Source organism: Symphodus melops (assembly GCF_947650265.1).
Source record: "Symphodus melops genome assembly, chromosome: 13".
NCBI classification, from domain to species: domain Eukaryota; kingdom Metazoa; phylum Chordata; class Actinopteri; order Labriformes; family Labridae; genus Symphodus; species Symphodus melops.
Window position 1 is genome coordinate 16205702 of NC_136703.1, and position 27853 is coordinate 16233554.

At 40.4% G+C, this 27853-nt stretch overlaps 2 protein-coding genes across 2 annotated transcripts; one reads left to right on the forward strand and one right to left on the reverse strand.

The window, feature by feature from the left end:
• Positions 1-454: 454 nt before the first annotated feature.
• Positions 455-15541, forward strand: LOC306833341 (sodium- and chloride-dependent creatine transporter 1). Its single transcript, XM_079358539.1, has 14 exons — positions 455-1024; positions 2243-2542; positions 6497-6628; positions 6705-7044; positions 8041-8173; positions 9470-9604; positions 9722-9825; positions 11476-11600; positions 11723-11835; positions 12570-12710; positions 12942-13044; positions 13827-13927; positions 14014-14184; positions 14422-15541. Exons 1-14 carry the CDS (start codon positions 994-996, stop codon positions 14548-14550), a joined length of 2058 nt encoding a protein of 685 aa, XP_079214665.1. The 5' UTR covers positions 455-993; the 3' UTR covers positions 14551-15541.
• Positions 15542-26227, reverse strand: LOC306833338 (solute carrier family 26 member 6-like). The gene is made up of 19 exons (XM_079358536.1): positions 25948-26227; positions 24825-24964; positions 23554-23664; positions 23297-23469; positions 23028-23192; positions 21994-22146; positions 21679-21761; positions 20767-20914; positions 19527-19640; positions 19307-19384; positions 19102-19197; positions 18891-18997; positions 18690-18759; positions 18144-18236; positions 17871-17981; positions 17436-17777; positions 17271-17325; positions 16900-17030; positions 15542-16774 (listed from the first exon to the last, which is right to left on the reverse strand). The coding sequence occupies exons 1-19, from the start codon at positions 26085-26087 to the stop codon at positions 16748-16750; spliced, it is 2337 nt and encodes a 778-aa protein (XP_079214662.1). The 5' UTR covers positions 26088-26227; the 3' UTR covers positions 15542-16747.
• Between the last annotated feature and the right edge of the window lie 1626 nt (positions 26228-27853).

Sequence of the window (27853 nt, forward strand, 5' to 3'; positions counted from 1 at the left end):
AAGAATAACTACGAATTCGAAATCAGGCTTACATATTCAGAATGGATTTAATCCACACAAATGGCAGCGGGTCAGAGTAAGGCACCCTTCGTTAGTGAAGAGAGTGGTGGTTAAGATTGCAACTACAGATGGAGCCCATATATGTTTGTTTGTGAAATAACGATATATTTTGGGGGTACTTGAAGCCTTTCAGTGTACCCTAAATTGAGCACCCTCCTGTCAAATGACGACAACAGGGGTTGGGGGTATTTATTCGCAGTTATTTGCCTGTTATTAGGTCAAGGACGTGTTCGTGCAACGTTTTAAATCCATCCTTGTGATTTCTTTCATTTTGACTGCTGCTGATGCTGTGCTCCGCTGCACTGTGGGCTGGCCTCAGCCAATCACGTCAGCCGGCTACAGGAGGAGGCGGGGAAACGTCAGTCCAAGACAACTGACCGTGGTGTAGATCGCGTTATTCGTCTGTTGAACAAACCGCGCTCATCACGTACAGGTTCATACACTTCTGACTGGGCTTTTTTTATTTTTGATAATCAAAACATCTTTACCTTAAAGCGCAGTATTATTTTCATTTAACTGTTATCCATGAGATTCTTCAGGCTTACCTTCAAGTGCTTCGTCGACTGCTTTTGAATCTCCTTTGTCAACGGCTGAAAGGACCGCAGAGCCTCGTTAACATTTTTCCATCTCTTGGCTAAGCTGAGGGCTTCAACGTGCGATAATTCCTACAAACTGAGATTTCATTTCTTTTCAAGAAGACGAAATAACAACTCAGAAAATAAAAAAAATAAAATAAAAAAAGACAGAGAGACAACCGGAGCACTGCGTATTGTGGCGACGTCTCTGCTTCTCTGAGCCCGCCGGGTGCCTTCATAGCCAGGCACTTCAACAAAAAAAAAAAAAAAAATACTTGAGCAGCACCTGACTAAACCGACCAAGCCAGCCGCATTGCTTTTAGAAAAAATAGAATTGTTGTTGCCGCTACCCTACAATATGTCACCTGAGTTGGAAGAGACCGGCCAAGGTGAGTATGCTTAATGACCTCTAGTACATCATTATGACTCATTATTGACCACTTTGATCTGACACTAGATTTAACATCTGCGCATGCTGATGATGAATTACAGCACCCCTTGCTTACCCTTGTTGTTACCCTTTGGGTGTATGAAAGCAACCCCACATCTTCACTTCACGTGCCTCAGTCTGCTGTATTTCTCATCACAACATACACACACTTCAGCGCATCTTAAACTTCTCTTCTTTTCCAGCTGAATGTGTAGATAAACAGGTGGCCCTCGAAACAGATGGTACTTCAGTGTTGTCAAGTATTTAGGACAACTGACGTATCAAAAAGTGCCATCAGATAGATTGACGCTTGTAACATTTGGTGACTCATGAACAGATTAATCTGTTGCCAGGGGTGTAGAGTTTATTGTTGTTGTTTTTTTTTTTTTTTTTTTTTTAGGCATGGACCTCATTGTGCTCGAGCAAACATTTCTGTTGTCTATGTGACAATCAATCTGTTTTGATTAATCTTAAATCATCACTACAGTGTGGACACACGTCAGGAATCACGTATCAGACGGGTTTCCTCTGATGAAGTTGCTCGGTAGACAAACACATCCCTCACCTTCCTCTCTCTGTTTCCCCTCCACTGTTCACACACCTCCTTAAACTGCTCTGATCTGGATTCAGCTGCCTTTCGTTTGCATCCAGCACGGAACACTGCAACTGACTGATATGAAATGTCACTAGTGAAGTGACACGCTGCTTCTATTTTATTTTATTTTTTTTATTGTGTTATTATTATTCGTTCTATGTGTATATGCGGAATAAAGGAAACATGAGCTTCCTGAGGAAGAGAAGCTTGAGATAAACCTTGATGCGGCTCTATGCTGTGTTGTGCCGCAGCACACTAATCATCAGTCTGTCTGTGAGACAGGCAGAGAGAAAGAATAACGGGGGAGGGCTTAGGGATGACAATACAACCGCTACACAACTTTTGGTTTTTGAAACACGCACATCTAGTGAGTGTGTATGATCTCCAATATTCTAGCCCTGTTATGAGTAAGCCAAAGCTTCAACAATCCTCTCGCTTTTCTACTTATGGCAAGTCTAGTCCAAGGGTCAGTTCCTCGAGTGCTGAAATGTTGTGTGAAATTGTACATTTTTCTTAAGGTATCATGTGAAAACAAGCCACTTCTTCTTTCTCATGTTTCTCTTGTTCATCTCCCCTGTCCAGGTGAAATCAGTCTCCCCCAGTTAGAGGCTGGGACCTTGTCAGAGGAGGACGGTGGGTCTGCTCGCCCCCTGGTACCTGTGCCTGGAGCAGGCCCAGGGTGTGGTTCGGGCGGAGGGGTTGGCCCGCCGCAGACCCAGGACGGGGCCGCAGCTGGGACTGTAAATGTTGCTGTAGCAGTTCCAGTCGTGGAGAGGGAAACCTGGACCAGACAAATGGACTTCATCATGTCCTGTGTGGGTTTTGCAGTCGGCTTGGGCAACGTGTGGAGGTTCCCTTACCTTTGCTACAAGAATGGAGGAGGTGAGCTTCAGGAGCAATATTTGTCTCTTTAAAAACCAATAAGCCCTATTTAGTACTTTCTATGTGCATTAAATATTGATTTTCCCCCAAAATAACTGACCATGAATTTATGTTAAAGGCCAAGCAAAGGTGTTAAAACTGTTATAAGTTCTGCAAGGTTCATGACTATTCTCAGGCGCATTCACCATTCTTGGCCAATTATGGTGTTGCAATCAACTTCAAATGTTCACTAAACATTTTGTAAGCTTGGAGAGGACTTCTCCTTTTCCTTTTTCATTGGATATTCCCAACTGCTTTGGCTCTGTGACTGAGGAAGTCTAGTACCCCCGAAGGTCTTTGGGTCTCTTGTTGAATGTTGAGCTATGAGACGTTTAAAAAAAAAAAAAAAAAAACTCTTCTCCCTGAAATATTATTCAACAAAATTACAGTTCAAAAAGGCTTACAGCTGACGCAATATAAGAATACAATCCTTTCAATTCAGATGTCTGAGATCTTGTAAGGTGAGTCAGTTTTTATGAACTGTGACAAGCTGAAAGTTGGTATGGTAACAGTTAAAGGACGGAGCAGGACCTGTGTGACTTTAAGCACGTAGCTGAAAAGCCTTGTCCTCCCACATGCTTCATACTTTATATTATAGCTGCCGGTTGCCAGATGGACTTTGGAAAAGTTGACCTAGAACTGCAGTGTTCCTACTGCTCCCTCAATTGACATTTGAGGTTATTTGTGTTCCTATCAAACATTCCCTTGATCATCTCCTTATTCATGTCTGTGAAGTTGTCCCACAGTAACCTGAATTGCTATTGCCCTTCACTTTACCTTATCTATGCCCTTCCCATTTTCCGTTTTTTTATGACATGTTCTGTGGAAAGGAACCTGAATGTGCGCAGTGTATATGTGGGCCTGTCTTCGTCCAGCACCTCCCTCTTTGCTTATGTGTGTGTCTTGTGACCCACGGCTCTGATACCCACCTTCTGGTATCGTATAACAATGGGCTGCCTCACACAGTCCACCCCCTGTGCTCCTGCCCAGCACTCACGCAGCATACAAAGGTGCTCTCTTCCGCCTGTCCTCCTGATAAGAAGGCTTATGGATGTGTCACACAATAACAGTCCTGTGACTGTGCCCGTCCTTTCCTCCCCTCCACGTCTGCACAGTTATGTCACTTAAAGTAGTTCATTTTATGTGTTTGACTCACGCCGGAATCCAGCACTGGTATCAAAGTAGGACTGGGGCCACAAGTCAGCACAAGGACAGTGATAAATCTATGTACCCTTATCTGATGCTTTGCAAATCTTGTTTGTTAATTTATTTTGAACTCAGCTTACAGCCCTCGTGCGTCTTGTCCAGTTATGATTAAAGAGGATTTATTTAAGCCTATCAAAAGTGTCATTTCTCCATGATTTGGCCAAGATGTCAGAGTATGCATGCACAAGCCTTCGCTCCATTCATTCCACTCACGCCTCCCGTTGCATCTCTCTCTCTCTCTCTCTCTCTCTCTCTCTCTCTCTCTCTCTCTCTCTCTCTTTCTCTCTCTCTCTCTCTCTCTCTCTCTCTCTCTCTCTCTCTCCTCTCTCTCTCTCTCTCTCTCCTCTCTCTCTCTCTCTCTCTCTCTCTCTCTCTCTCTCTCTCTCTCTCTCTCTCTCTCTTGCTCTCCCACCTCTTTCCCTCTTAGACCGGCGCTCACAAATGTTTCCTTATATGGCTGCAGCCCTCTTCTCTCAGAGAATGACATAAAGCATGATGGACTGAATGAGGCATAAATTGTCAATGAATAGCACCGTCGTAGAGCAACCTGCTTGATGCCTTGACGTGTCACTTTTGTATTTGTTGGACCTTCTCTAACACCATGCTGTCCCTGTTTATTTTGTTTTGTTTTGTTTTTTCTTCTACCTCCCGTGGCTGTGATGTAGCCATCTTTCCCTCCTTTCTTCTCAGCCTCTCTCTGCGTCACAACATGTCATGTGACTCTCCCATCTGCATGCTGTGGTGCCATCAACCACTTATTGATTTCTTTCTAGAGTAAGCAACTTAAATGTTTTACAGGAGGCCAACTTTTTCTTTGCTTTTTTTTTTTCTACTGTGTTTTCCTGATAACATACTCTACCACAGTCACAGATTATTTATGGAAACAGAGCAAGGATCAAATCCTTTAATTACTCCTGTCGGGGTATGTTGTCTTTTTTCTGTCTTTTTTTGACAGTCCTAGGTCCACCTTCGCTCCCTGTAGGTTTCTAGTTCAAGGACAATATTTGCCAAAACTATTCAATCACTTGCGGAATGGCGGGAAAAAAAATGCTGTATCTCCCACATTCAGTTTCAATGCCTCTCTTATCTATGGCCTTGTCTGTCTTGTCCTCCTCCTCCTTCCGACTGCTTCTTGTTGTGTCGAGCGCTCGATGAGGAGGAGCAACATCAGTGTTTGTGCAGTGTGCGTCCTTCAGAAACTTGATGCTTGATCCCCTTAAAGAGCTGAGCAGGACACACAGTACTTATGGAACATAGTTCTATTGATTCTAGTGTTAAAACAAATATCATTTGATAATAACTACTGTCTTAATAATTCCCTCTCTACTTTATGTGTCAGCCCTTGTCGCTTGCTGTCTCTGCCCGTCTCCTTAAATTGACACACTTAAATATGAAGTATGCACCCCTGTATGTTCACAACCTTTTACAACGTCAAACTAAAATCTTAAAAGTTTTGATCCGACGCACTAATAATAAATACAATAAAATATTACTTCAATTCAGATTTTCACTTTTTTCATTCAAACTTAACATTTCTTAATCACAAGGTTTTTTTTTTCTGGAGGACAGGTGTTTAATGAAATGTAGTTTGGTGGGATGTCGGTCGCCTAGTGCAAGGGTTCCCGAACCTTTCATCCCAAGCCCCTCAAAATAACTAAATGAAGGGCTTCAAACATTTAGCAGCACGCACTAACAGGCCGATCAAAACACTGACATTAGAACAACTCTAACGAATACAGCTAGCTGAAGGTAATTATATTATTTCAGTGTGTCTGTGTGCATTTGGATTGCAAAGAGCTCAACAGATACCAACACTGTGACACTGCGTGAATCTCACTTGAGGACTTTTTCAACAATCATGGGTAAAATGTGCCATTTTTAATCATTTCAAATTTGTATTGGTCCTGGACCACCCAGTGTCTCCCGACCCCCACTTTGGCCTAACCCCTGGCCTAATGGTTAGTGCATGCACCCCATATATGGAGGCTGCAGTCCTCCAAGCTGGGTGGCCCAAATTTCCAATCAGACCTGTCTCTCCCCTGCTGCATGTCATTCCCCACTCTCTCACTCCCTGATTTCTGACTCTATTCACTGTCCTGTCTGTAAATAAAAGGCCACCAAAAAAACTAATAAACCTTACAAAACTGTAGCTTGGTTAGAGAAATGAGTTTAATGCTTCATCCTCCCTCAAAAAAATTGTAAAACTCACTGTTAGCAACTCCACCTGAAAACATTTGATACATGTTTAAAGAAAAGAGGGTAGGCCTATGTTGACCATTAAAATTTGTATAGTTAATTAAAAAAACAAACTTGTCCATGAGGTGCACTATTGATACAGCTTCATTGGTTCTGCTTTTTTATTTGCTGTATCATTTTATCCTCTTGAAAATAAGTTGTTTCAAAAATGTTTGAAAGTCTATGTCACATAAGTCACAATTTACAGAATAACAATGAATGTAATTCTAATGTATATTATTAGAATTATTCATCTCATCATGTTGCACTGGTAGGACTCTACTACTAAAGCTATACGTTTACTCTTACGTCATTGACTCTTGCTTCCGCTTTACTTTTGAATGTGTCGTTTTTTAGTTCTATTGAATATCGAAGCTTGAGCCAGAGGTAGTGTTTCCAGTTGCCTGTTACGTATTACAGATTCCATTTAACAGCTGTGACCATGAGGTTTGACGTGTGTGTTTTATGTTGCAGGGGTTTTTCTCATCCCTTACCTGCTGATTGTGTTCATCGGCGGCATCCCAGTCTTCTTCCTGGAGATTTCACTGGGGCAGTTTATGAAGCAGGGAGGGGTCTCTGCCTGGAACATCGCACCCCTCTTCAAAGGTTACTATCACATGAAGAAGGTTATTTCTGCTTGAAAATGATATTCCAACATAATTCCTCCCTCCCTTTTCATCAGGTCTGGGCTTAGCCTCAATGGTGATAGTATTCTTCTGCAACACCTACTACATCATGATTCTGGTGTGGGGCCTCTACTTTCTTTTCCACTCCTTCACCAACCCGCTGCCCTGGGCCACCTGTGGACACCCCTGGAACACCCCAAACTGTACACAGGACTTCCGCCGCTCCTGCCACAACCGCAGTGCTGCCCAGTCCGCTCTGCCGTCACCTGATGCCACCCCCTCCAGACTCCTTGCCTCCACCACATCCCCATTGAATCTCTCTTCAGCTCAGCTCCTTCTCAACGGCAGCTGCATGGAGACTGAGGGCATGCGCTCCCCGGTCATCGAGTTCTGGGAGTATGTCATACACTGCCAAAGAATATTCACTGACCATAATCACACAGTGGCCAATTTCTGGTGTCATCGCGATAGGGTGCGATGTCCTTACAATACCATACATGATGTGTTGCAGGTTGTAAGTTGTATACATTCAGGCTATTTGAAGAACAAGATCATTGCTTTTCTATTGGTCAGCACAATACAAAAAGAAAATGAAGAGTTAAAATTCTTGTAAAAAACCAGGCCAAATTTCAAGTTAAAAACAGGATATTTCACAATCTTTTAATTATGTTGCATGACTATAGCTAATGATAGCATTAAGAATTTAGCTTATGTAATGGTGGTGGTGTTAGCAGAAATGGCTTAAAGCTAATATGACTGTTTTTGAGGTTTCCACTAAACAAAAGGAAAGGCGTCAAATCCAAGCTAATGAAATGTTAGCTAAAAATGTACTATAACCGTTCGATGCAAACTGTACGACCACATCCGAGCAAACACTATGTTAGCTAAGAAGAGGTTTAAAGCTAGCGTTAGCCATCATCAGATAGTAGCGTCGTCAATGAGTTGTTATATTGGTTAGACGTCATTGATTAGTTGCTCACTGTTCCTCCAGATTTTAATGAATTGAGACTCATTTAAATAGTCAGAAGACATTTGTATGACTTAGTCAGCCTCGAACATAGAAGTTGTAAATACCGTGAATGTAGGAGGGTTCCGAAATACATTTTATGTCTTTTGTCAAAGTTTTTATTACATTCATCTTGTGACAAATAAATCTTAAGAGGACTTATCAGTGTCCTACTTTATGCTCCATGTGCCCTTTGTCCTTACAAAGGTTTACTTTATGTCATTTACATTTTATACGTCTGGCGTCAAGCTGACATTTGCAATGCCTATAAAGGTCTAATTTGACATGCAAAATGCAAGTAGCTGTCAAACATCTGTTTCTTCTTGCTCAAAATACTTTTTTCCATATTTTCTTCTAATATTTCACATTTGTCTCTTTCCTACTAGACGAAAAGTACTCCGTCTTTCTGGTGGGCTGCACGAGCCTGGTGCCATCAGCTATGAGATGGTGCTTTGTCTCATAGTCACTTGGGTCATTGTTTACTTCTGCATGTGGAAAGGAGTTAAATCTACTGGCAAGGTAAAGTATTTTCTGGCTGTATGGTTCATGATTCTCAGTGTTATATTGATTTCACTATTTGGGTTTTTGGAGAGCAGATACATAAATTGGGTTTAACACTTTTACTGTCAGTTGAAATGTTTCCTCCCACTGTCAAAGGTTAAAGAGTATTTGCATGGCTACACGCGAAGGTTCAAATGATTGCAGCATCTTGCCCTTTGATCCCAAATCAGCTTTGGTATAGTGAGAAGATCTTCGTCTAGACTGAAACGCAAAAATAAGCACTCATTAATAATTTAAATTTCTGCTTCTTTGTGTATTTTTCTCACAGTATTCATGTATATGAGCAGCTTAATGTTTCATTAAGGCTTTAATCTTCAACTGATCCTTCGATCCCTATTAAGTTATACTCTACGTAAGCATTATTTAGAGACGTTTCTGTTTAGTCATTTAAAAAAAAAGAATTTTCGTCCTTAAATGTGTCAAGCCTAAGCATATGAATGCATCCTTATTTGTAGCACGTGGGCATGTCTGTGTTTGCATACTTGTGTCTCCAGAGTAGCCAAAGCTCATAGAGAAAGGGGGGGGGGGGAATAATGAAGGCGATTGAGCCAGCCAGCCATAAGCCGATTAGTAACTTTCCACCATGGAGATGTTTTAGAGCTGGAAAGGGCTTTTCTGCCAATGTTCGCCCTGATCAAGGCAAATATGTGCTTTCTCACTACTTTGCTCTCAGCGTACTGATTTAGCTGGGACTTGATGCTTTTTACTAGGTAGCAGTTGCGGCTTTCTCAGCATAACTTGACAAAGACTACCTTCTGAAAAGGTCTGCCAAAAACCCCTGCTATTGCAGGAGGTTTACAAATTGTCTGGCTTTCCATTTACAGGCTACCTTTTCTTCAAAGTAACATGACAGGGCCCATTACACATCTACTACAGGAAGGACCTAATGGGCTTCTACTTAAGACTTGAGTATTTGCAAAGCAGGTAATTGCTTAATCAAAGTGATAAAAACATACTTAGGTGCAGTTACATTGAAACACTTGATCATAGCTGATGGACCATGTTAAGCACTGAACTTTTCATGTAGCTTGTTAAATTCATCACATAATAACATTGTTTATGTACTTACTTCGTATGCTGATAGGTGTTTAAATGTGTTAAGGGTTTATTTAAGAGTTTTCTTTTTTCACTTAATCCACGTTGTAATGCATAGCACTCAAAGCTCACCTCCCCTGCCCCCACTACACCTTACAAATTGGTCCCACAAAATCTACAAGTGTACTTCACAGCTCTCTTTTTTCCTTCTCTCTGTAGGTTGTGTACTTCACAGCTCTTTTCCCCTACCTGGTTCTGGTCGTTCTTTTGGCCCATGGAGTCACTCTACCCGGAGCTATAGATGGGATTGTTTACTACCTGAAACCGGACTGGTCCAAACTCGGAGAAGCACAGGTATGACCTTTAGTCTAACCCTACAGCCGAACGTTTGTCTATGCAGTGTAGCAACAAGAAAGTATGACATGATCCTGGAAACACATGTCAACACAGCGATTATTACCTCTATGATAGGTGTGGATTGATGCCGGCACTCAGATTTTCTTCTCTTATGCCATTGGCCTGGGTGCCCTGACTGCGCTGGGCAGCTACAACCGCTTCCATAACAACTGTTACCAGTGAGTTTACACACAGCATCACATCAGACACCACTGTCACTGGAAGGAGGCCAACATCAACACAAACATTATCAGCCAGACTCTGTTTACTGCTGCATGGGCCTGTTAAGTATCAAAGAAACCAGAAAAAAATGGCATTTCCACTCGAGGCTTTCATTCACTGAAAAAATCAGGCAGAAATAGAGCAACTCCAATCTGTTCTATTAAACAAACTACAAAGTACATTTAGGATGTAAAGACGCTTCTCTCCCCAGCAAGTATCCTAGTTGCTTCTTTGAGCTTTTGATACATCTTCCACTCTTTTTCATTTCCACACTGTCCTTCAATGATGTCTTATTTAAAAAAATAGAAGCAAAAAAACGGAGCTGAAGGTCATGTGGCCATCCTTGAAGATTGTAGGGACTTGTTTTACATTGTGGTTCTGTAGCAACAGCTGGCTTCGGGTTTGCTGTTTTTGTCGTCTGGCTGATAACCTTGCATATGTTTACAGTCACAGACCCGTACACGGTAGCTAGTTCAAGAGCAGTTATGGGGATAATTGTTTTGAAAATAGCAGCACTTGCATATTTGAAATGCCCATATCAGGAGGAGCCTCGTAAATAGCCTGCCATCGGACTTGACCTTAATTGGAAGTTGAAAGATGAGTTCAGATTCTGAGGTATGTCAGCCCAGCTCTGTTTCTCAGACATACTGAGAGGAGCACAGCAATAGCGTAGAGAGTTGTGTATATTAACTTCTCACAGATGCCTGTGTGTATACCTCAGGAATCTGTTATTTTCCAGGTCATCATCTTCCAAACCACGTATCTTGAATTTATGCGTCTTTTCTTGCCATGCTAGCCATGTAGCTACATGGATCACAGAGTCTGTCTGTCTGCAGAGTGAAACATACACAACATTTTGCTAGATTGGTTTTTGATACACTGTGATACCAGTATTCGCTGTACGATGGAACATCTGGAAGGGACACACTCAAAATACTGCAGAACTTATGTATGTATATATATATATATACTGGATTTCTTAACTCATACAGTCTTAACACTCACTTGTTTTGATTATCAGTATCCACTTTTTCTGATTGGATGAGCCTATTCACAGTGGACTGCGTGGTCCTTGCTTCCGAAAAACAGCTGAAACAGCTTTGCAAGACATGCTATTGTGCAGATGTTGTTTATACATTCTTCATATCAGAGAACATGTTGCCTGCTATCCCTTAAAAGAAAACAGAAGGTCATTCCGTATAACAAGGATTGTGTACAGGGTCAAATGAGAATTTAATCTCCATTATGTGTGTATATTTTAGGGTTTTTTTATTCATTCATCATCACTGTAACTTCAGATCCATTAATGTTGAGCAAGTAATGACGAGGGTTCGCTCCCTCTTTCCCCTCTCAGACCTTGAGACAGACCTCCCATCAGTTTTTTTTTTTGCTCTCTACCTTTCAACTACAGAGACAGCAGGATGTTTCAGAGTGAAATGCTATTGATCTTCAGTTCACTCTCCAAGCTGGTTTCTTGTGTTTGTCCTGAGTGTCGCACATGTTCCTCATGTTACAGCATGTTATAATCTTCCTTTTTTCCACAGAATGATTTGCTCTGTGTTACGTTTACCTTCTATATTTCTTAATTTTTCTCTCTTTTCCTGCAGGGATGCTTTCCTACTGGCTCTCATAAACAGTGGAACCAGTTTCTTCGCAGGCTTTGTGGTGTTCTCTGTGCTTGGCTTCATGGCTGCAGAGCAAGGAGTGGACATCAGTAAGGTGGCTGAGAGTGGTAAGAATAAAGCTTCTAAAGAAACATGCTTCCTGAAACCCTGTGCTATAGGCTCAGAATTGACAGTAGAAGTTGTATTTCCTTGTCCGTTTAAGGCTCTGACTCTGTTTCTTAATGTACAGGACCTGGCCTGGCCTTCATTGCGTACCCTAAGGCAGTGACTCTGATGCCTCTGGCGCCACTCTGGGCAGCACTTTTCTTCTTTATGTTGCTCGTGCTGGGCCTGGACAGCCAGGTAACCCTTATTACTGTAACAAATTTATTTGTATACAGAGTGTAGAACAGGCTATAAAAAGCAAAATACAGAAGAATGACTTGCCTCTATGTTACGTACAATTTAAGTTTTGCTTTTTTTTTTTTTTTAGCAGCATGTTTGTTGTGTGTCAGTTTGAGCCAGAGCCTACATCCATTGTTTTACAGCCCAGGGATTTGTCAATGAGCTTCTGTCTGATTCACACAGAGAACGTCTGTCGACTTCATTCATTTATTCTCATTCGTCATTCTCTCCCTCATTTCTTATTCAGTCTTCAACTCTTTTGCCATAGAAACATAGGTCATGCTTTAACTGTTATTCTATGAAACGTAAAAATAGCGGCACAACTGTTATTCTCTCTTACTCATTCGGAGAGGTAGCACTTAGATACATGCCTGGGACTTTGCTAAGATAATCACCTACTGAAAGTCATGCTGGTTGTTTGATAGGGAACGGCAATGTGTAGTACTTGATTTAGCCCAGCGCCCATCCCCGAGCTAAAGTAAGAAAGAGTGAAGTCGCTTCATTTTGTGTATACTTTGTAACTGTCATCTGAAACGTTTCTAATTTGTTTATTTCTGTATTTCCCTGAACTATTTCCATTTGGTCTGTGCCAGTGAAAAACCTTTATGTCAATTCAATGTATGCATCATGTCTTTCTTGTCACTCACCTTTGTCCTCTTTTTATATCCAATTTCTTTTTGTTGGCTTTTTAGTTTGTAGGGGTTGAGGGTTTGATAACAGGAATAATGGACATGCTACCCCCTAAATCTGCCCTGGGCTCCCTACGACGAGAAGTGGTAGCAGCCATCTGCTGCTTCATCTGCTTCCTCATCGACATGTCTATGGTCACTGAGGTACATTGGAGATTCACACAAGCTTTGACCTGGAGATTGTTGTACAATCAGAAAATGACTGTAATGTTGGATAGTTAACCTTATGAGGAATAAAAACAGTTTCCAGTACGGGACTTTGTTGAAAGCTTAAACAGCGTTGACAAAGTAAAAAAAAAAAAATAGGTCACATTAAATATTAATATTGTGGTCTTGATGCTGACTGCTCTCTCTCTCTTTATTTTTTTTTTCCAGGGAGGGATGTATGTCTTCCAGCTGTTTGACTACTACTCCGCTAGCGGCATCACCCTGCTGTGGCAGGCCTTCTGGGAGTGCGTGGTGATTGCATGGGTCTATGGTGAGACAATAGATAGCTACAGGAATGAGTCCTAAAACCCTGAAGTGAGTTAGCGTTTTCGCGCCATGGGGTCTATACTCTGGCATTCAATGGGGATCTCAAATGGGTTTGTGGCTATAGACGCCTGGAATAAGGTTAACACAAGCTAAAGAGATGTTGACGTTTTGTTAGCTGAGATAAACTATGTTAGCTAAGACCCCCACTTGTGAATTTTAAAGTTTTAAGGTGTTCTTAAAACGGCGGTTGCTAACAAGTGGCTAACTGAGACTACAGTGGTTGTCGGGGACATTAAAAATCATCACGTTGGGAACTCTCTCACTAATCCTCCTTACATCCTCTAGTAGTGTTTTAGTGCTCTTGCAATTATTAGGTGAATAAACAACTTATTAAGATTAGATCGCTGAAGCATTACGGTCGTGATGTCAAAAACATCTTACAGCGGTGTAGTTCGCTACAGCATAACGTTAACTTTTTACGACTCTTGGCTGCACGCTTAACTTTTTGTTCAAGTACTATTCATCTCTGAATATTTACAGCTGAACAAAACATCTAAGCATCAGAAACGTGTGTTTGCCACAGATCTTATTTTCTGCAATGATCCAAAATCCAATGCAAAAATCCCATAGGCTCATTCTCGTTAGACCCCATGGCGATGCTACTTCCGGGTTGGCCTACAAAAATCCGTCAGTACTTTTGTTCTCTATGCCCCACTAATAAAACATACCCAACCCAAACATCAAAATTCAAAGTTTCATCAAAGTGTCCCTATGTAATTTTATCAGGTGCGGACCGTTTTATGGATGACGTGGCCCGTATGATCGGCTATCAGCCGCTGCCCTACATGAAGTGGTGCTGGTCCTACATCACTCCATCTGTCTGTGTGGTGAGTGTCTCTTCGCTGGTCTTTTTTTTTTTTTTTTTTTGTACCTACCATTTACATAATGCTAAAAAAAATCTCTTTGCATATAGGCAGTGTTTCTATTCCACGTGGTGAACTACAAGCCCCTCACCTACAACACAGTGTACACCTACCCCCTGTGGGGGGAAGCGCTTGGCTGGCTATTGGCCTTGTCTTCAATGCTCTGTATCCCTGTTACGGTTCTCTACAAACTACTGCGCTGCAAAGGATCTTTGCGGGAGGTCAGTATGCCTGGCTTAAGGCATGCATGGTTGTTTACATTCTGTTGTGCACAAGTTTCTGTTTGGAAGCAGTAGAAACAGGTCTCCTTAGATACTGCCCTCCCTCTTCTGCCTTTTCTTTTTTTTTTTTGCTGTTCTCTTAGTTACTCATTAGAGAAGGCTCTTTAGAGCAGGCTGAAACATGCCACCACCAGTAGATCACTCATCACAGCTATGCCCTTGTCTTTCTTCACATAGCGGTGGCAGCACCTTACCACCCCAGTTTGGGGAAGACATCACCTGGAGTACCTGGCCCCTGAGAGTGAGGCCAAACTGCTGCCCCCTGCAGGCACCAAGAGTACGCTTCTCTTTGAAAGTGTCATTTGATGAGCTGAGCCCTACAGAACACAGAGCAAAGGTTTACCATGACATCACCACACAAGATACTCACACACTGGCCACACACCACAAAACCATGCAAACACTACACAGGCTTGGTAAGAACAAAGCCAAGATTTGTTAAACAAATAGAAGTTTGAAAGCTATTAAAAAGCCCAGGACAAATGGACCAAAGATTAGACGGGAGAAAATCTGAAATACACACCCTTATCCGATATAATGTCATCATCCAACTCTGACAAACTCTCTGCTTTCTGACTCTACCTCGCCAACTCTCTCTCTCTCTCTCTCTCTCTCTCTCTGATCCGTCTTTGTTCTGTCCTGTCTCGTCCCGTGGTCGTTGTGTATCCTGTGTAGTTGTGATATCTTCCCCTTTCTGTGCCTGTTTTACAAGGTTTCAAAAGCCTCTTATGTCCCAACATGTCACGTCCAGTTGTGCTAAACGAGCAGAAACTTAAAAGATTTGAATGAAACTTTCCCAACGGAACATCTTGTATCTTCTGCGGATTCACCATGGCCTGAATGTGTGTGTGTAAGTGCACAAATGTTTGCGTATCTGTTCTTGTGTGTGTGGATGCAGTATGTGAAACCATGATAGCGGCATCTTCATTTATATGTGAAAAAGCCTTTCCAGCCATTGTTTTCTGCCAACAGTATTCTCTCAATCAACTGTAAAAAAATAACTTCCATTTGTAAAAGAATATATATATATCTATATAAAAAATGATAATAATCAAACCAAGACAATGCATCACCACTTCCAGCTGTGTGTTAAAAACTATCTTAAGTATCCAGTGTATTGTAGGGTCTGTGAATCAGTGTAAACAGTATTTGGAGGGGACGATGACCAGTATTTACACTTAAGAGAGGGAGAAACTTGAGACTGAATTGTGAAAAGAGCAGGAGACTAGGACAAGGGGAGGGGAAAGAGATTGATGCCATGTCAGAAGGAAGCAATAAATGACCTGATAAAGATGGATTCAATGTGTATTTATGACTCTTTATTTACATGGTCTCATACTTTATTTGCAAAACAAAACAAATATTCTGGTTCAGTCACAATAAAAATTAAAATATATATATATATACACCTCTACACCTAGATAAAAAAAATGAATTCATTTAAACAACATCTCAGAAAACTAGATCATCAGTCTAGAAGCACAAACCTGAGTTACAAGCACCGAAGGAGATGTGTGTTCTGTAATTTACAACACTTAACACTTGTTTACATAGGAGTGGTTAATCCAAAGGAGGCAATCATTTCAGGATCGCTGATACAGTTCAGTGGCTCCTGTGAGTTGATCATTCATTTTTGGAGGTTGTGGTAACCTTGTTCAAACATCTACAAGCTACAGCTATTAGGTAGGAAAAAACATATTCTTTTACAATCTTTAGTATGGTTGATACTTTCACATTTCACTAAGGCTATCTAAATATATTCAGTCCAGATACATGGCTTTCATCACAATACAGTTTTAGATGATGACAGTTATGATAGCAGATGATAACATGACACTGGAAATAGAAGATGTCTGAGGAATCAGACGTGTGAATACCAACGATAAATACACCCACGACCTGTTCAAAGCTGCAGCCCGTTTTAGTATATTATACAATATACATAAATAGCTTATGCAATTGAATTCAGTGAAGATCAATGGAAGGGCAAGAACCCTTGATAGAGGTATAACATCCAGACCTTATCAGTGACAAATGTATATCTCATTGGTAGGCTACATTATAGAATACATTTGGATTAGCAGGAGGGAATACTGCAGGGATATTTAGATTGACATGCAGACACAAGCCCGTTCACACCTCTCTCATATTAGATTTTCCTTACAGTCAACCAATCGTTCTCTCCACTCTCTCATTCAGGCTAAAAATACGAACTCCTATTAGTCCAGTGTTACATTCTCCCACTCTAGCCCCGCCCCTTCTCTGTCTCTCTCGCACACCACGGAGGAAAGCGCTGCTATGACGTACCGCTGGCCATCTCATTAAACGATATCATAAAAAGCTCGTTGCCACAGTGACGGCTCCCTGTATTGCCGTGGCAACCAGCCGCCATGTCAAGGTGGTGCATTCTCCCCCCCCCCCCCCCCCCTCTGAACAGGGAGGAGACAATAACTGCCAATAGCGGCCAATGAAACAGCCAGCCAAACAGTACGACCCCTGCTGGTCACATCTTCGTGCTGCAGGGCACATCCTGTAAAAGATAGAAAAGATTAGAGAGTCTGAGGGGATCCAGACTGTATTACAGCGATGACACGTGATAAGCAAAGCAGACAGAGCCCTTTAAAATGTAATTCAGATTCATAGAGATGAACTCACAAGTACAAAGTCTGTCTGCCCCAGTCTCTTGAGAATATGAAGCACTGCATCGTGCACTGTGACAAATAGCCTGCTCTTTGGGATGGACTCTGAGAAGAAACCTGCCGTATCCAGCTGCTCCACAACACAGGCTAAAATATGACGACACAGAAAAGCAAGCGTGTCGATGAGCGACCTCATGAATGATATAGAAAGCAATGTGAGATTATAGAAATAAATATTGACGTTGGACTGATTGGACAGGGAACAATGTGGTGGTGTGGCACCAGTCAGACTGAGACCTTGATGTACTCATTATCTAAAGCTCCAGTGCTTTGCGTCAGCATTACAGAGAGTCACTTTGACACTGTTTGGTCTGTTGCACTACTCACCTTGGCAGCCTGCGAGATAGACTTCTATGTCAATCTGTCCAAAGTCCCTAAATATCTGAAAAAAACACACACATATCACTTCATGTTGGCTTTGGTCTAATTTCTTGTAAAAGGGGAGATGCCCCACTTTTGATTTACAAAACACACTCTTTGCCTGACACGTACATTTTTCAAGGTCTTCACAGTGACTGTGTCCACAAATCCGGTTGTTGAAATGTCCAAGATGAGGCTGTGTGTACATGGGCTGCAGGCCTTTCCCCTTTCCTCATCACAGTTGTGTGATGCCTGGGTGTTGCTCTTATTGCAACCTGTTTCTGACTCTGATTCTGACATGGTTGTATCGTCTTGGTACGCCAAGTTTTCTTGACCTTTACCTAGGCCACTTGCAGATGAGCGTGTGGTGCTTAAGGCCACACCATTTTCTTGACTCTGTCCTTTTTGTCCAGCAGAGTCTTTCTCCTCCTTCAAAGAGAACGTGCCATGGGACAGGTGTCTGACTGCTTTTTTCTGCCAAACAGTAAGAGGTTAAAATTAGTAACTTAAACCTTTTTTTTTTAAATGTTATGGTAGTTCTAAATAATATAATAAAGATCATCTTACTTGTCTCTTTGCCTCCTTTTTAGCTTTCTTTTGAGCTTCCTCTTGTTCACGCTTCAGCTTTGTGTCTTTTTTCTTCTTCACCATCAGCAGCTTTCCGATATCAATTCCACTCTGCACAAAAAGCCGAGCATCACGTTAAAGGAGGGAGATGGACGTGGGGCGAGTGAGAGAGATAATGAAAGCAGTTCAGGGTGCCGTAGACAGCAGACAGCAATCTTGCAATCAAAAACACATTTACACACAAAACATGCATCCACATTCATGAACACACACCTTCTCTTGCAGGGCCTCCAAGTACATCTCAGCATTTGTGTAGTAGATAGTCGTTGATGAACGGAAAATTTTAATTCCTGGAATCTCTTTAGCCTGCAGGGACACATCATGAAGCAGAAGGGGTTCAAAAACTCCTGCTCTGTTCTGCTCTCATTTGCACTTTTTGCCTCCCAAAGGTGTAGTTTGACTAAATGGGATTCTTACAACACTATTAACCGAGGCTGAACTTACTCTATCCATTATATGTTCCGATAAGAGTTGCAGCCAAAGTTAAAGGAGAAGAAAGCAAATTTTTCTTTTTCAGCTTTCCAGTTCTGCAGATAGTGTCACTTTTTGTTGCCAAATTTATGAGGTGTCTGTCTCAAACACAATACAAGGTGGACTACAGGTTTTAACAATACTAAAATCTACAGCAATTTGTTATACTTACAAATTAGCTATTTACATCTGGGACCATAATCAGGATTATCAAACCTTTTCATACTGTTTGATAAATCTTCAAACAGCACTTGAAAATTGAGACAATTAAACAGTGTCCAGACTCACCTCCCTGTAGCTGTCTGTGTCTAGATAGAGGTCAGTGCCTGACACCTGGCCCAAGATAGAATAGCTGGGGCTGAAACAATACATTTTTCGTTAAAAAAAAAAAAAAAAAATATATATATATATATATATATATATATATAGCTCTTAAAATGTCTTGTGAAAATCACTTATGATTGCAGAATTTATAAATGGTGTAGTTACAGTTGTGTTCTGAAGATGACAGTGAGCATGGAGAAACCGATGGAGACAGCCAGCCCGAGGTCTAGATTTAGCAGGATGGTGCTTGTGAATGTTACCAGCCAAACCAGCTAGAGGGCAGCGATAACACTCACAGTCAGCGGGTTCAAGGAGCTACAAGGTTCACACAGTGTTTAACCGAGCAGAATGACTCTTAAACAGGATTTAGTCATACCAGATCAACCTTGTTAGTCTTCCACAGCATGGGCACGTCCATGAACTGCATGAACATTCCTTTCAAATTCACAAACACTATTGTAGATAAGACAGCCTGAGGAACACACACACACACACACACACACACACACAGATACAGATGTATTACCTACATCCTACAAGTGAGATACAGGCCCTACTAATTACTGGAGGGAGAACCATACCTTGGGAAGATCTTCAAAGAGAGAACCTAGTTTTAGAATTGTGATCAACACGATGATGGATGAAACCATTCCTGCAACCTGACAGGACACACACACACACACACACACACACACACACACACACACACAGGTACAAATTAAGTTCTCAGGTTAGAAATAAGATAAAGCTGTATTGAGACATAATTGTGCTGTTTATATTGATGTCTATTAGTGTGTTTACTTGTGTTTTGCCCCCTGTGCTCTCCTGCACAAGACTGCGAGACAAGGAGGAAGTCACAGAGTAACACTGAAAAAAGCTGCCAACAGTGTTACTGAGACCCAAAGCAACCAACTCCTAGAAAAAGAAGGAAACAACATGTCATATTAAAGTATTTATACTCATTTAGGCTAATCTGGATTGTCTTTGATATTGATACTGGCAGGTGGAGCTATCAATAAGGACAAGTACTGTATGTGAGCAGTCTTTAACCTGTGGGTCAATCCTGTAGTTTACTATTCATTAACTTTATGGCAACGTCAACACATCCCTGCCACACTGAGAGCCGTGCCAAGCATATTTAAGACACACTTGATTGCATAAAGCTGGCTGGGCATAAATGATTTAGCAGATTTGCTCTTAGTGGCTGTGAGTGCTTTCAGCCTGTCACTCTCCAGAGAGAATAATCCCAGTCACATGCCACTGTGAGTGTGTGAATAAATCTCTGTGCCATAGATAAGAATAAAAGATGTTTTAAAAAAGAGACGACTGAGTTCACACAAGCGTTTGAAAAGTGCAGGTTGTTCAGACTTTTTCCACTGAGTTAAAGTTTTTTAAGGGGAACATTTAGTGTTTCTTCAGTAAAGATAGTGTTTCTTCAGTAAAGAGGTGAATTAACGTGATACATATCAGGTTCTGTGGCACTGCAGCAATCTATGCGTCTGACTGTGAGGTGAATCCTGGATGTATTTGTAACATGATTCTATGGACTAAGAGATTTGTGTAGTTGTCATTATTGGATTTAATGCATCTTTGCTTCCATTCTTGAGAGACGATCGAAATGTCTGTGTGTATATGTTATTAGATACAGTCCAGACAATGATGTTGAACAAGGGGACTCCTTTCCTAAACTATAAAAATATGCATCATGAAGAATGAAAAAAATCTTTTTAAAAATAAAAAAAGCAATGCTACTGAAAACACAAGTTAAAGTTTTACTTTAACTTAACAAATGAAAACTCTGCAAACTGAAACCAATGAAAACAGATGAAAAATGAATTCCTTTATAATATATGTAAAAGTAATCCAATACAAAGGTCATTATTGTTTACTCTGTCCGGGTGCAGCTTAGTCCAGGTCAAGGTGATAGTGATGTAATGGACGGTCATGAGCACAAGTGAGCAGCAACGACCAAAGTCTAATATCAGATCAAAGTTTGGCATTTTACATTCAAAAGTTTATCAAATTTGTGTCTCTTTCTCACCTGGTTGCTATCCACCTTGTAGCCATGTTTGAGGGCAAATGTTTTGCCAAGGGAAATGTTGATGGCGTATCCAACAATAGCCACTGCAAACGCATCGCCTATCACATTTGAGAACAATGTGACATCTGGAGCACGGGGTGGCTTGAGGCTGGGAGCAGGGTGAAATTAGGAATGTTTGAGGTTTATTATCACTGTGACCTTGTACAGAATACATAACGCTAACACACAGGTGTCATTACAAACAGCTTTTAGCCTTGAGATGGCTCATAGAACTGCTTAACGTCAGAAAAAAACTAATACTGTCTCTATAGTATTTAGGCTATGATCGGCTTCAGACCAATTGCCCCAGAAGGATTAATACAGTTACATGTTTTAATTAAATTTATTTTATTTAATTGTAGCTACTTGCTTTACCTTGTTGTAGAGGTCAATCAGTCCTCTACAGGTTGTTATTATGTTACTACTTTACCAGTTTTTATTTATCTAATAATTACCGCTATTGATAATTTAGAAACACTATAAAACCTTAAATCAGCATTTTCCAAGAGTTTTTTTTAAAACCCAATTAAACCTTGAATCTACATTTTACAAGAGTTCCTAAAAATCAAAATAACATGAATAATAAAGGCAGCTTTTCTATCTGTTTGTAGGCCTACGCTTATCTCTGTTTTTGCCTTCTGGGGAATTTCTCCTCACTAATGGACTTTTTCATTCCAGAAGCTTTTAGAGCAATAAATGGATCTTTAGAAACTCATTCACCCTGTGCCCCCTTTTTTGAGGGCGTGTTACTAATAAACAGCTCCACAAAGCCAGGAAATTAATAAATTCTGTGTCTGTTATATTATACACAGTCTTGTGCTTGCAGCTGTCCTGAATCTCCCCCACATTTCAAACACACAAAGATTAACTTACCCACTGGGAATCTCTCCAACCACATCAATGCTGTATGTCTCCGAAAGTCCGCAGAAGTGGGTAATGATTGTTGCTGCTATGATCTGTTGGGGGAAAAAAGCCACATGGTAACTTGTTTTAGTGTGTGGGGTAGATCATAATGTTTTAATACAACACCACTTATTGGTAAGTGTTAAACAAGGTCACAGGTCCCTCTGTCAGGTATAAAATTATTGAGGTTCTGATGCCCTCTAGTGGACCAATGGATTACACAAACACGTCTTCATACGTGAGTATCTAAAAAAGAAGAAACCAGTGAAGATGCAAAGGACTTACCACTATGAGTTCTATTGGGATGGGCAGAGGCAGCTTCTGTCTGTAGCAGGCATTGACTTCTTTAACTACTATGAGAACAGAGAGCGCCACCAGGCTTACAACCAGCTCTGGCACTTTAGTATCAGGGAGCAGCCTGCAAATATCCACCAGAGTCTGTGATGACAAGAGTAGAGAAAAGGGAAAAGGAAAATACAAAGGAACAACATCAGAAAGGAAGTTCATACAAGTATAGTGTAGAAAGAAATAAAGTCTTGAGGAGCTGCTTGACAAAACTGACTCATCCTGCAAATATTTTTTCCACAGATGACATTTTGAAACCCAACAGTAGGAAAAGTGCATGTAATGATATAATTAACAATAGCTAGTTTCCGTATGGCTGCTTTTATTCTGGGTACTTGTACTGTTTGTTCAAGGTCCCTGGCACTGTCATAGCATGCCATGGCAGATGAATAATAAGATAAAAAATTCAGATTACATAATTTACATAAGCAAAACTGCATTTCTGTTGGGCAGTGGGCCCATCAGAGAATAAACCTTCATAGAGGCAAATAAGGTGGTGAACAAACACATCTAATGTTTAAGTAACAGCCAATAAAAAACATGTCTACAGTAAAAAAAAACAAAAAAACCCCACAACACCAACCTATTACCTTAAATATTAAATCTTTACAAACACTACAAACAGTCTTTCTTTGAAAACATTCAAAGTTGCTTATAGGAATTTGTCATTGTCAGAAAATGTCTTTCACATAACCACTGGAATGGAGAACCGTTTCCTTAACAGAGGAAGCACACTAAATTTATTGTGTTTGTTAGTGAGCTGAAGTGGTGCTGGTATATGTGGGATTGTTACCTTTAAACAGAGTAAGGAAAGTCTTTCTCCTTAGCTAAGCTTATTAGCTGCCGGTTCTTTTCGGTATAGCCTAAAATAAGTATATTAAGGGAACCAACAAAAGGATCAGCCCTAGTCAAAAGATCAATCACTTGTTGCAAAGGGTTTCATAAGATAACAATATAATGCACAACATACTCACATAAATAAGGGACAGGGGACCACTGAAGCGAGTCGGTGTGACTCCAAACAGATACTTCAGCTGGGACACACATACATGACATGCTGATCCTGTAGTGTAGCCTCGAACCAGAGGCTCAGACAGGTAGGTGACCACAAAACCAAACCTGACCAATCCCAACAGTATCTAAGAATAGAACAAAGAGAAAGAAGGAGTAAGCCTACAGTAGAGAAATATGACTTCAAATGTTTGTTCAGAGTCCCTAAAGATTACAATGAAAAGGGACAAACCTGAAAGATTCCTGCCAAGACAGTGAGAGAACACGCTATCTGTACTCTGTGTGCGTCCCGTGCATCGAGGTCCACACTTTCTGTACTATTAGTGCCATTGACAAAAAAGTTACTGTCTGGTGCCAGCCTCTCCGTCACACTCCCAATCATGATGCTGATTACAGCAAATGTACCTTAACATACAAGACATATATAGGCACGTCAAGCACAAAAACACTATAACAATGTTGTGGGTTTTTTTTCACTTCTTTACTCACCTATGGAGATGTGTCTGGAAGTCCCAAAGATGAAGTAGACCAGCACTGGGAAGAGGGAGGTATAAAGGCCAAATACTGGGCGTAGGGAAGCCAAAAGAGCGTATGCCATGCCTGATATTGAAAAATAAATAAAACACAGCCCATCCCTTATTTATAACAACAGTTTAAGGAATAAATTAAATTGGATGTTGGTGATGAACACTTTGTCTATTTATTAGCTTTATGCTAAGTGTAACAATAACTCTGTCTTAAACTAAAATCAAAAACTCCTATCAAATGACTTATTGGTATTCATTGAATCATTTATTTATTTGTCGTCAGTTTATTTTTTCAAAGTTGCACCATCATCAGGCAATACACCTTCTTGTCTGAAAAATGAAGCCAAGCCAGGGGAGCCAAAAGCTACATTTCCTTTAATGGCCACATTCAAAAACGACTCAATCCCCATTAGTCCCAACATTATACTGTACGCCAAACATTACAGCAGAAACGACCGTAAACATTAAAGATGTTTGGTGTCTAACACTTATTTTCAAATTTATGACAACTTAGGAAGAATCTTTTATTGAACTTGCCAGATTAAATAAGGTCCTCAAAGTATGTATGAGTCTTGTATGGATTGATCAGATATGTTTTAATTATTTAGAGCGCTTTTATCTGCAGACTTTGTGTACTTTACTTTAACAACTTTTTCTACTGGCATAGCTCCTATAAGTATCCATTATCTGTATGTTATACCGTCCGTACTTCTGCCTTACTTTTTAATTATTTCTAGTCATCCCACTCTTTTTGTCTCTGTTTCAATCTATTTTCACTCCTCATGCTAAAAAAACTTAACTTAAGATAATCTAAAGCCAACTATCTTCACCATCTTGTCCTTTTTATGCAAGGATAAGTTAAGCTAAAAATATGTTTTTCTTTGCTTGAAAGTTTTCTTCATGTGATGCAAAAAGCATCATATTGCATCACATGAAGAAAACTTCCAGGCAAAGAAAAACACATTTTTCTCGACTCAGGGCAAAATGAGGGCTGGATTCATGACCATTCAACACTACTACCATGTTTCTAATGATACAAAGCTGCATGCAAATGGGTGAAGTATCCCTTTAACAAATCACACTTGGTGTGGTGTTGTTTTTTTTCTCTTTTAACTTAAGACAAGAAAGCAAATCAGAGGACTTGACAATAATTATAAAATGTAAAATTCAAATGACAAAGTTTGTAAGGATTGATGTGGAATCACTCAGCTCCTCCACTGTCCATATTCATACCCTGTGGCAGATGCATGATGCCCACACTGCAACCGGAGACTACGTCCCCGATGGCATTTTCTCTGAAGGAGTAGCGAGGTAGCCAACTGAGAACAGGGATCCATTTTAGCAGTGTTTGCTTCAGTCTAGGTACAGAACACCTGCATTCCAGTGGGAAAGAAAATACTATTTACATCACAACATACAATTTGAACGTTTTTAATTGATATATCACAAACAGGCGTGTCTTGTCAGAAGAAGGACTTAGGTCTCAATCAACTTTTGAGCTGTGCATGCTACACACTCACACACACACACACACACACACACACACACACACACACACACATGCATGCTACACACATACATGCATGCTAATGCTAGTAGCTTTCTTTGCATTTCAGTGTTGCAAGTTTTCTTTAGTTAGGATTGAAATTGTGATTATGAGCATGAATCTGTGCTTGTGTGCCCTCATATAAATCATGAAACCTCAGTTGGGCCCCCTTAGTAAAAACAAAAATTAGGCAATGCCTCTACTCACTAGAGACATTTTCTTACACACATTTCTGACAGCTTTAAAAATAAATTAATCATTTCCTTAAATGAGACTTGTGAATTGTCCCACCTGCTTGTATTTTTATCAGCTGGCCGAGTCAAACAGTAACTCACTGATTAACACCAACATGTCAGCATGCTACTGTTGACTTCTAAAGAGGTACAATGTGGTACTGGACGGAATGTCTTGCCTGCGTAAAGCGATATGAGATATCTTTCTCCAAGAACAGGCTTGGCTACTCTCTCAAAATGAAAAGTAACATTTCAGCAGAGAGCAAGATTTAAATGTTACTATTCATTTTATGACCTGGGTTGTATAGTATCTGACATGATGTGTCACGGGTTGTCATGAAATCACATCAAATAACGAACTTTGCTCATCTATTGTCATTGAATAACTCAGATTTGTCAGCTTTTTTAAAGCATGACTGAAGTCCTTTGACTTAGCATTTCAACATCCACTCAGAATTTCGTGCACGCAAAGGGGGTAGGGATACACACACACACACACACACACACACACACACACACACACACACACACACACACACACAAACAATCATTTACATTATCCATTCTTCAATCTTACCTCAGGGCCTCCTTCACCTGTTCACCCACAGTTGGTTTAGTGGACCAGGTCCCTTTTTGGGCCACTTCATCCAGAGTTAACTCATCCAGTACTTTTCTCTGAACAAAATACTCTTCAGCTGAGCAGTCCTGTGCCTCCATGTCCAAGTCTATCAGTCCAAAATTTCATAGATTTCAGCAAGAGCGTGTTTCCTTTTTGTGCTTGAGAGTTTGTCTTGAATGGAAAGGACAGTTACAACTTCACGTCAAGAGCCAAACAGGGAGTAAGAGTGTGAGCTCCCAGCTCCAACTCTTGTCTACTAATTGACGGTGCTTGTTCTTGGACTGTGGGAGTGACCTGCTCCTTTCCCATCCCTTATAATAGAACAACCACACATGTCTATACACACACCTGAGGTTATGCGTGTGTGTGTGTGTGTGTGTGTGTGTGTGTGTGTGTGTGTATGTGTGTGTGTGTGTGTGTGTGTGTGTGTTTGTTTATGGATGTTATTGTTTGTAGATCTCTTACAGTGATTAACTAAATCTACAGCTGAGAGGTCAAACTGGGACTTTAACACAGAGTGTTGTTAAATGTAACAATATGTTAATTATAAACACAAACGCTATGACAAATTGAGCTGCTGGTATGGCCAAATATGTGTTCACTGGCAGGTGAGATTTAAATTGCTGGTCATTTAAAAAAATTGCTGCTGTTTTCTAAATGAAATGTCTCTCTCGCTCAGGCTTTAAAGTGTAAGGGAATGAAACAGAATCAGAAGAAGAGGAGTAACAACTCAAACCTTACTGGTGGAATAACAAAACACAACTTTTTGTGTTTTTATTGCTGTCTTTATAAACTGTATATTTAAAAAGGAAAATATACCCTTAATACTTCCAAACATGATCAATAAAGCTGATTTCTTTTTGAACCCGACAACTTCGCCACATTAATTCATCAGTCACCTGGCTAAATCTTTCATATCCACTATTAGGTGTTTATGATATGTACTGGGAGGTTTCAATAACAACACATTGACACAACTTTTGTGTTTGAAGGTTTTTTTAAAAATGTCTATGATTGTTTGTGAAAACATAAATACACAAAGGAACAAGTGGTGCACAGAAAAAAACCCTTTTACAGACAGAAATGTCTCAAAATCATAGATGAGTGTTAGACAGGAACATTTCTTGCACACATTAACCCTGGCCCCCGTCACGTTTGTGGTCATGTAGTTAAACTGTGAAAACATTTTGATGAACAAGCACAGCAGTAGGGATAAGAGCTTTAAAAGAGAGAACATTCTGCAAACACACACCGTTAGCTCATACACTCATTGACAAGCTTCATATCTTCTGAAGTGAAATAAAAACTATTTCCTTGCTGTCTTACTTAACTTTTTTTTTTTTTATGTAGTTACTATATTGTAGTGTTGCACTGCACCAAGTGAGCTGCTAAGTGTTTTTTTTATTCGTTGTTCCTTGGTTATTATAATAACCAATCAATCTAAACACCAGCTTTAAGCTATACATTTCAGTTGTATTTTCCTCTAAACACGTGAAACATCATTTTATTTTTATTTTCAAATAAGCTGAGACATTATTATTTTTCTACACAAAGTAATGGAAGACGTTTTGGTGAAGTTGCACCCATGTCTGTACATGTTTTACTGTTTAATCAGATGATTTATTTATGCAGACTTTCTATAAACGTTGACAAGGCCTATTAGGATTGGGGCAAACAAGCTTCACAACGTCGTCTTGAGTATATAGAATAGCACAAATAGAATAAGTGAGCTGAGCCTAATCGAATAACAAGGTAAGAAAATATTGTTATCTTGTGATAGATTTTCCATTAGCTCTATTTGAGCCTTGCGGCTCTTGATGCCCACATCTTACTTTTAGCCTGGCTCTTATCAATAGGTAAATAC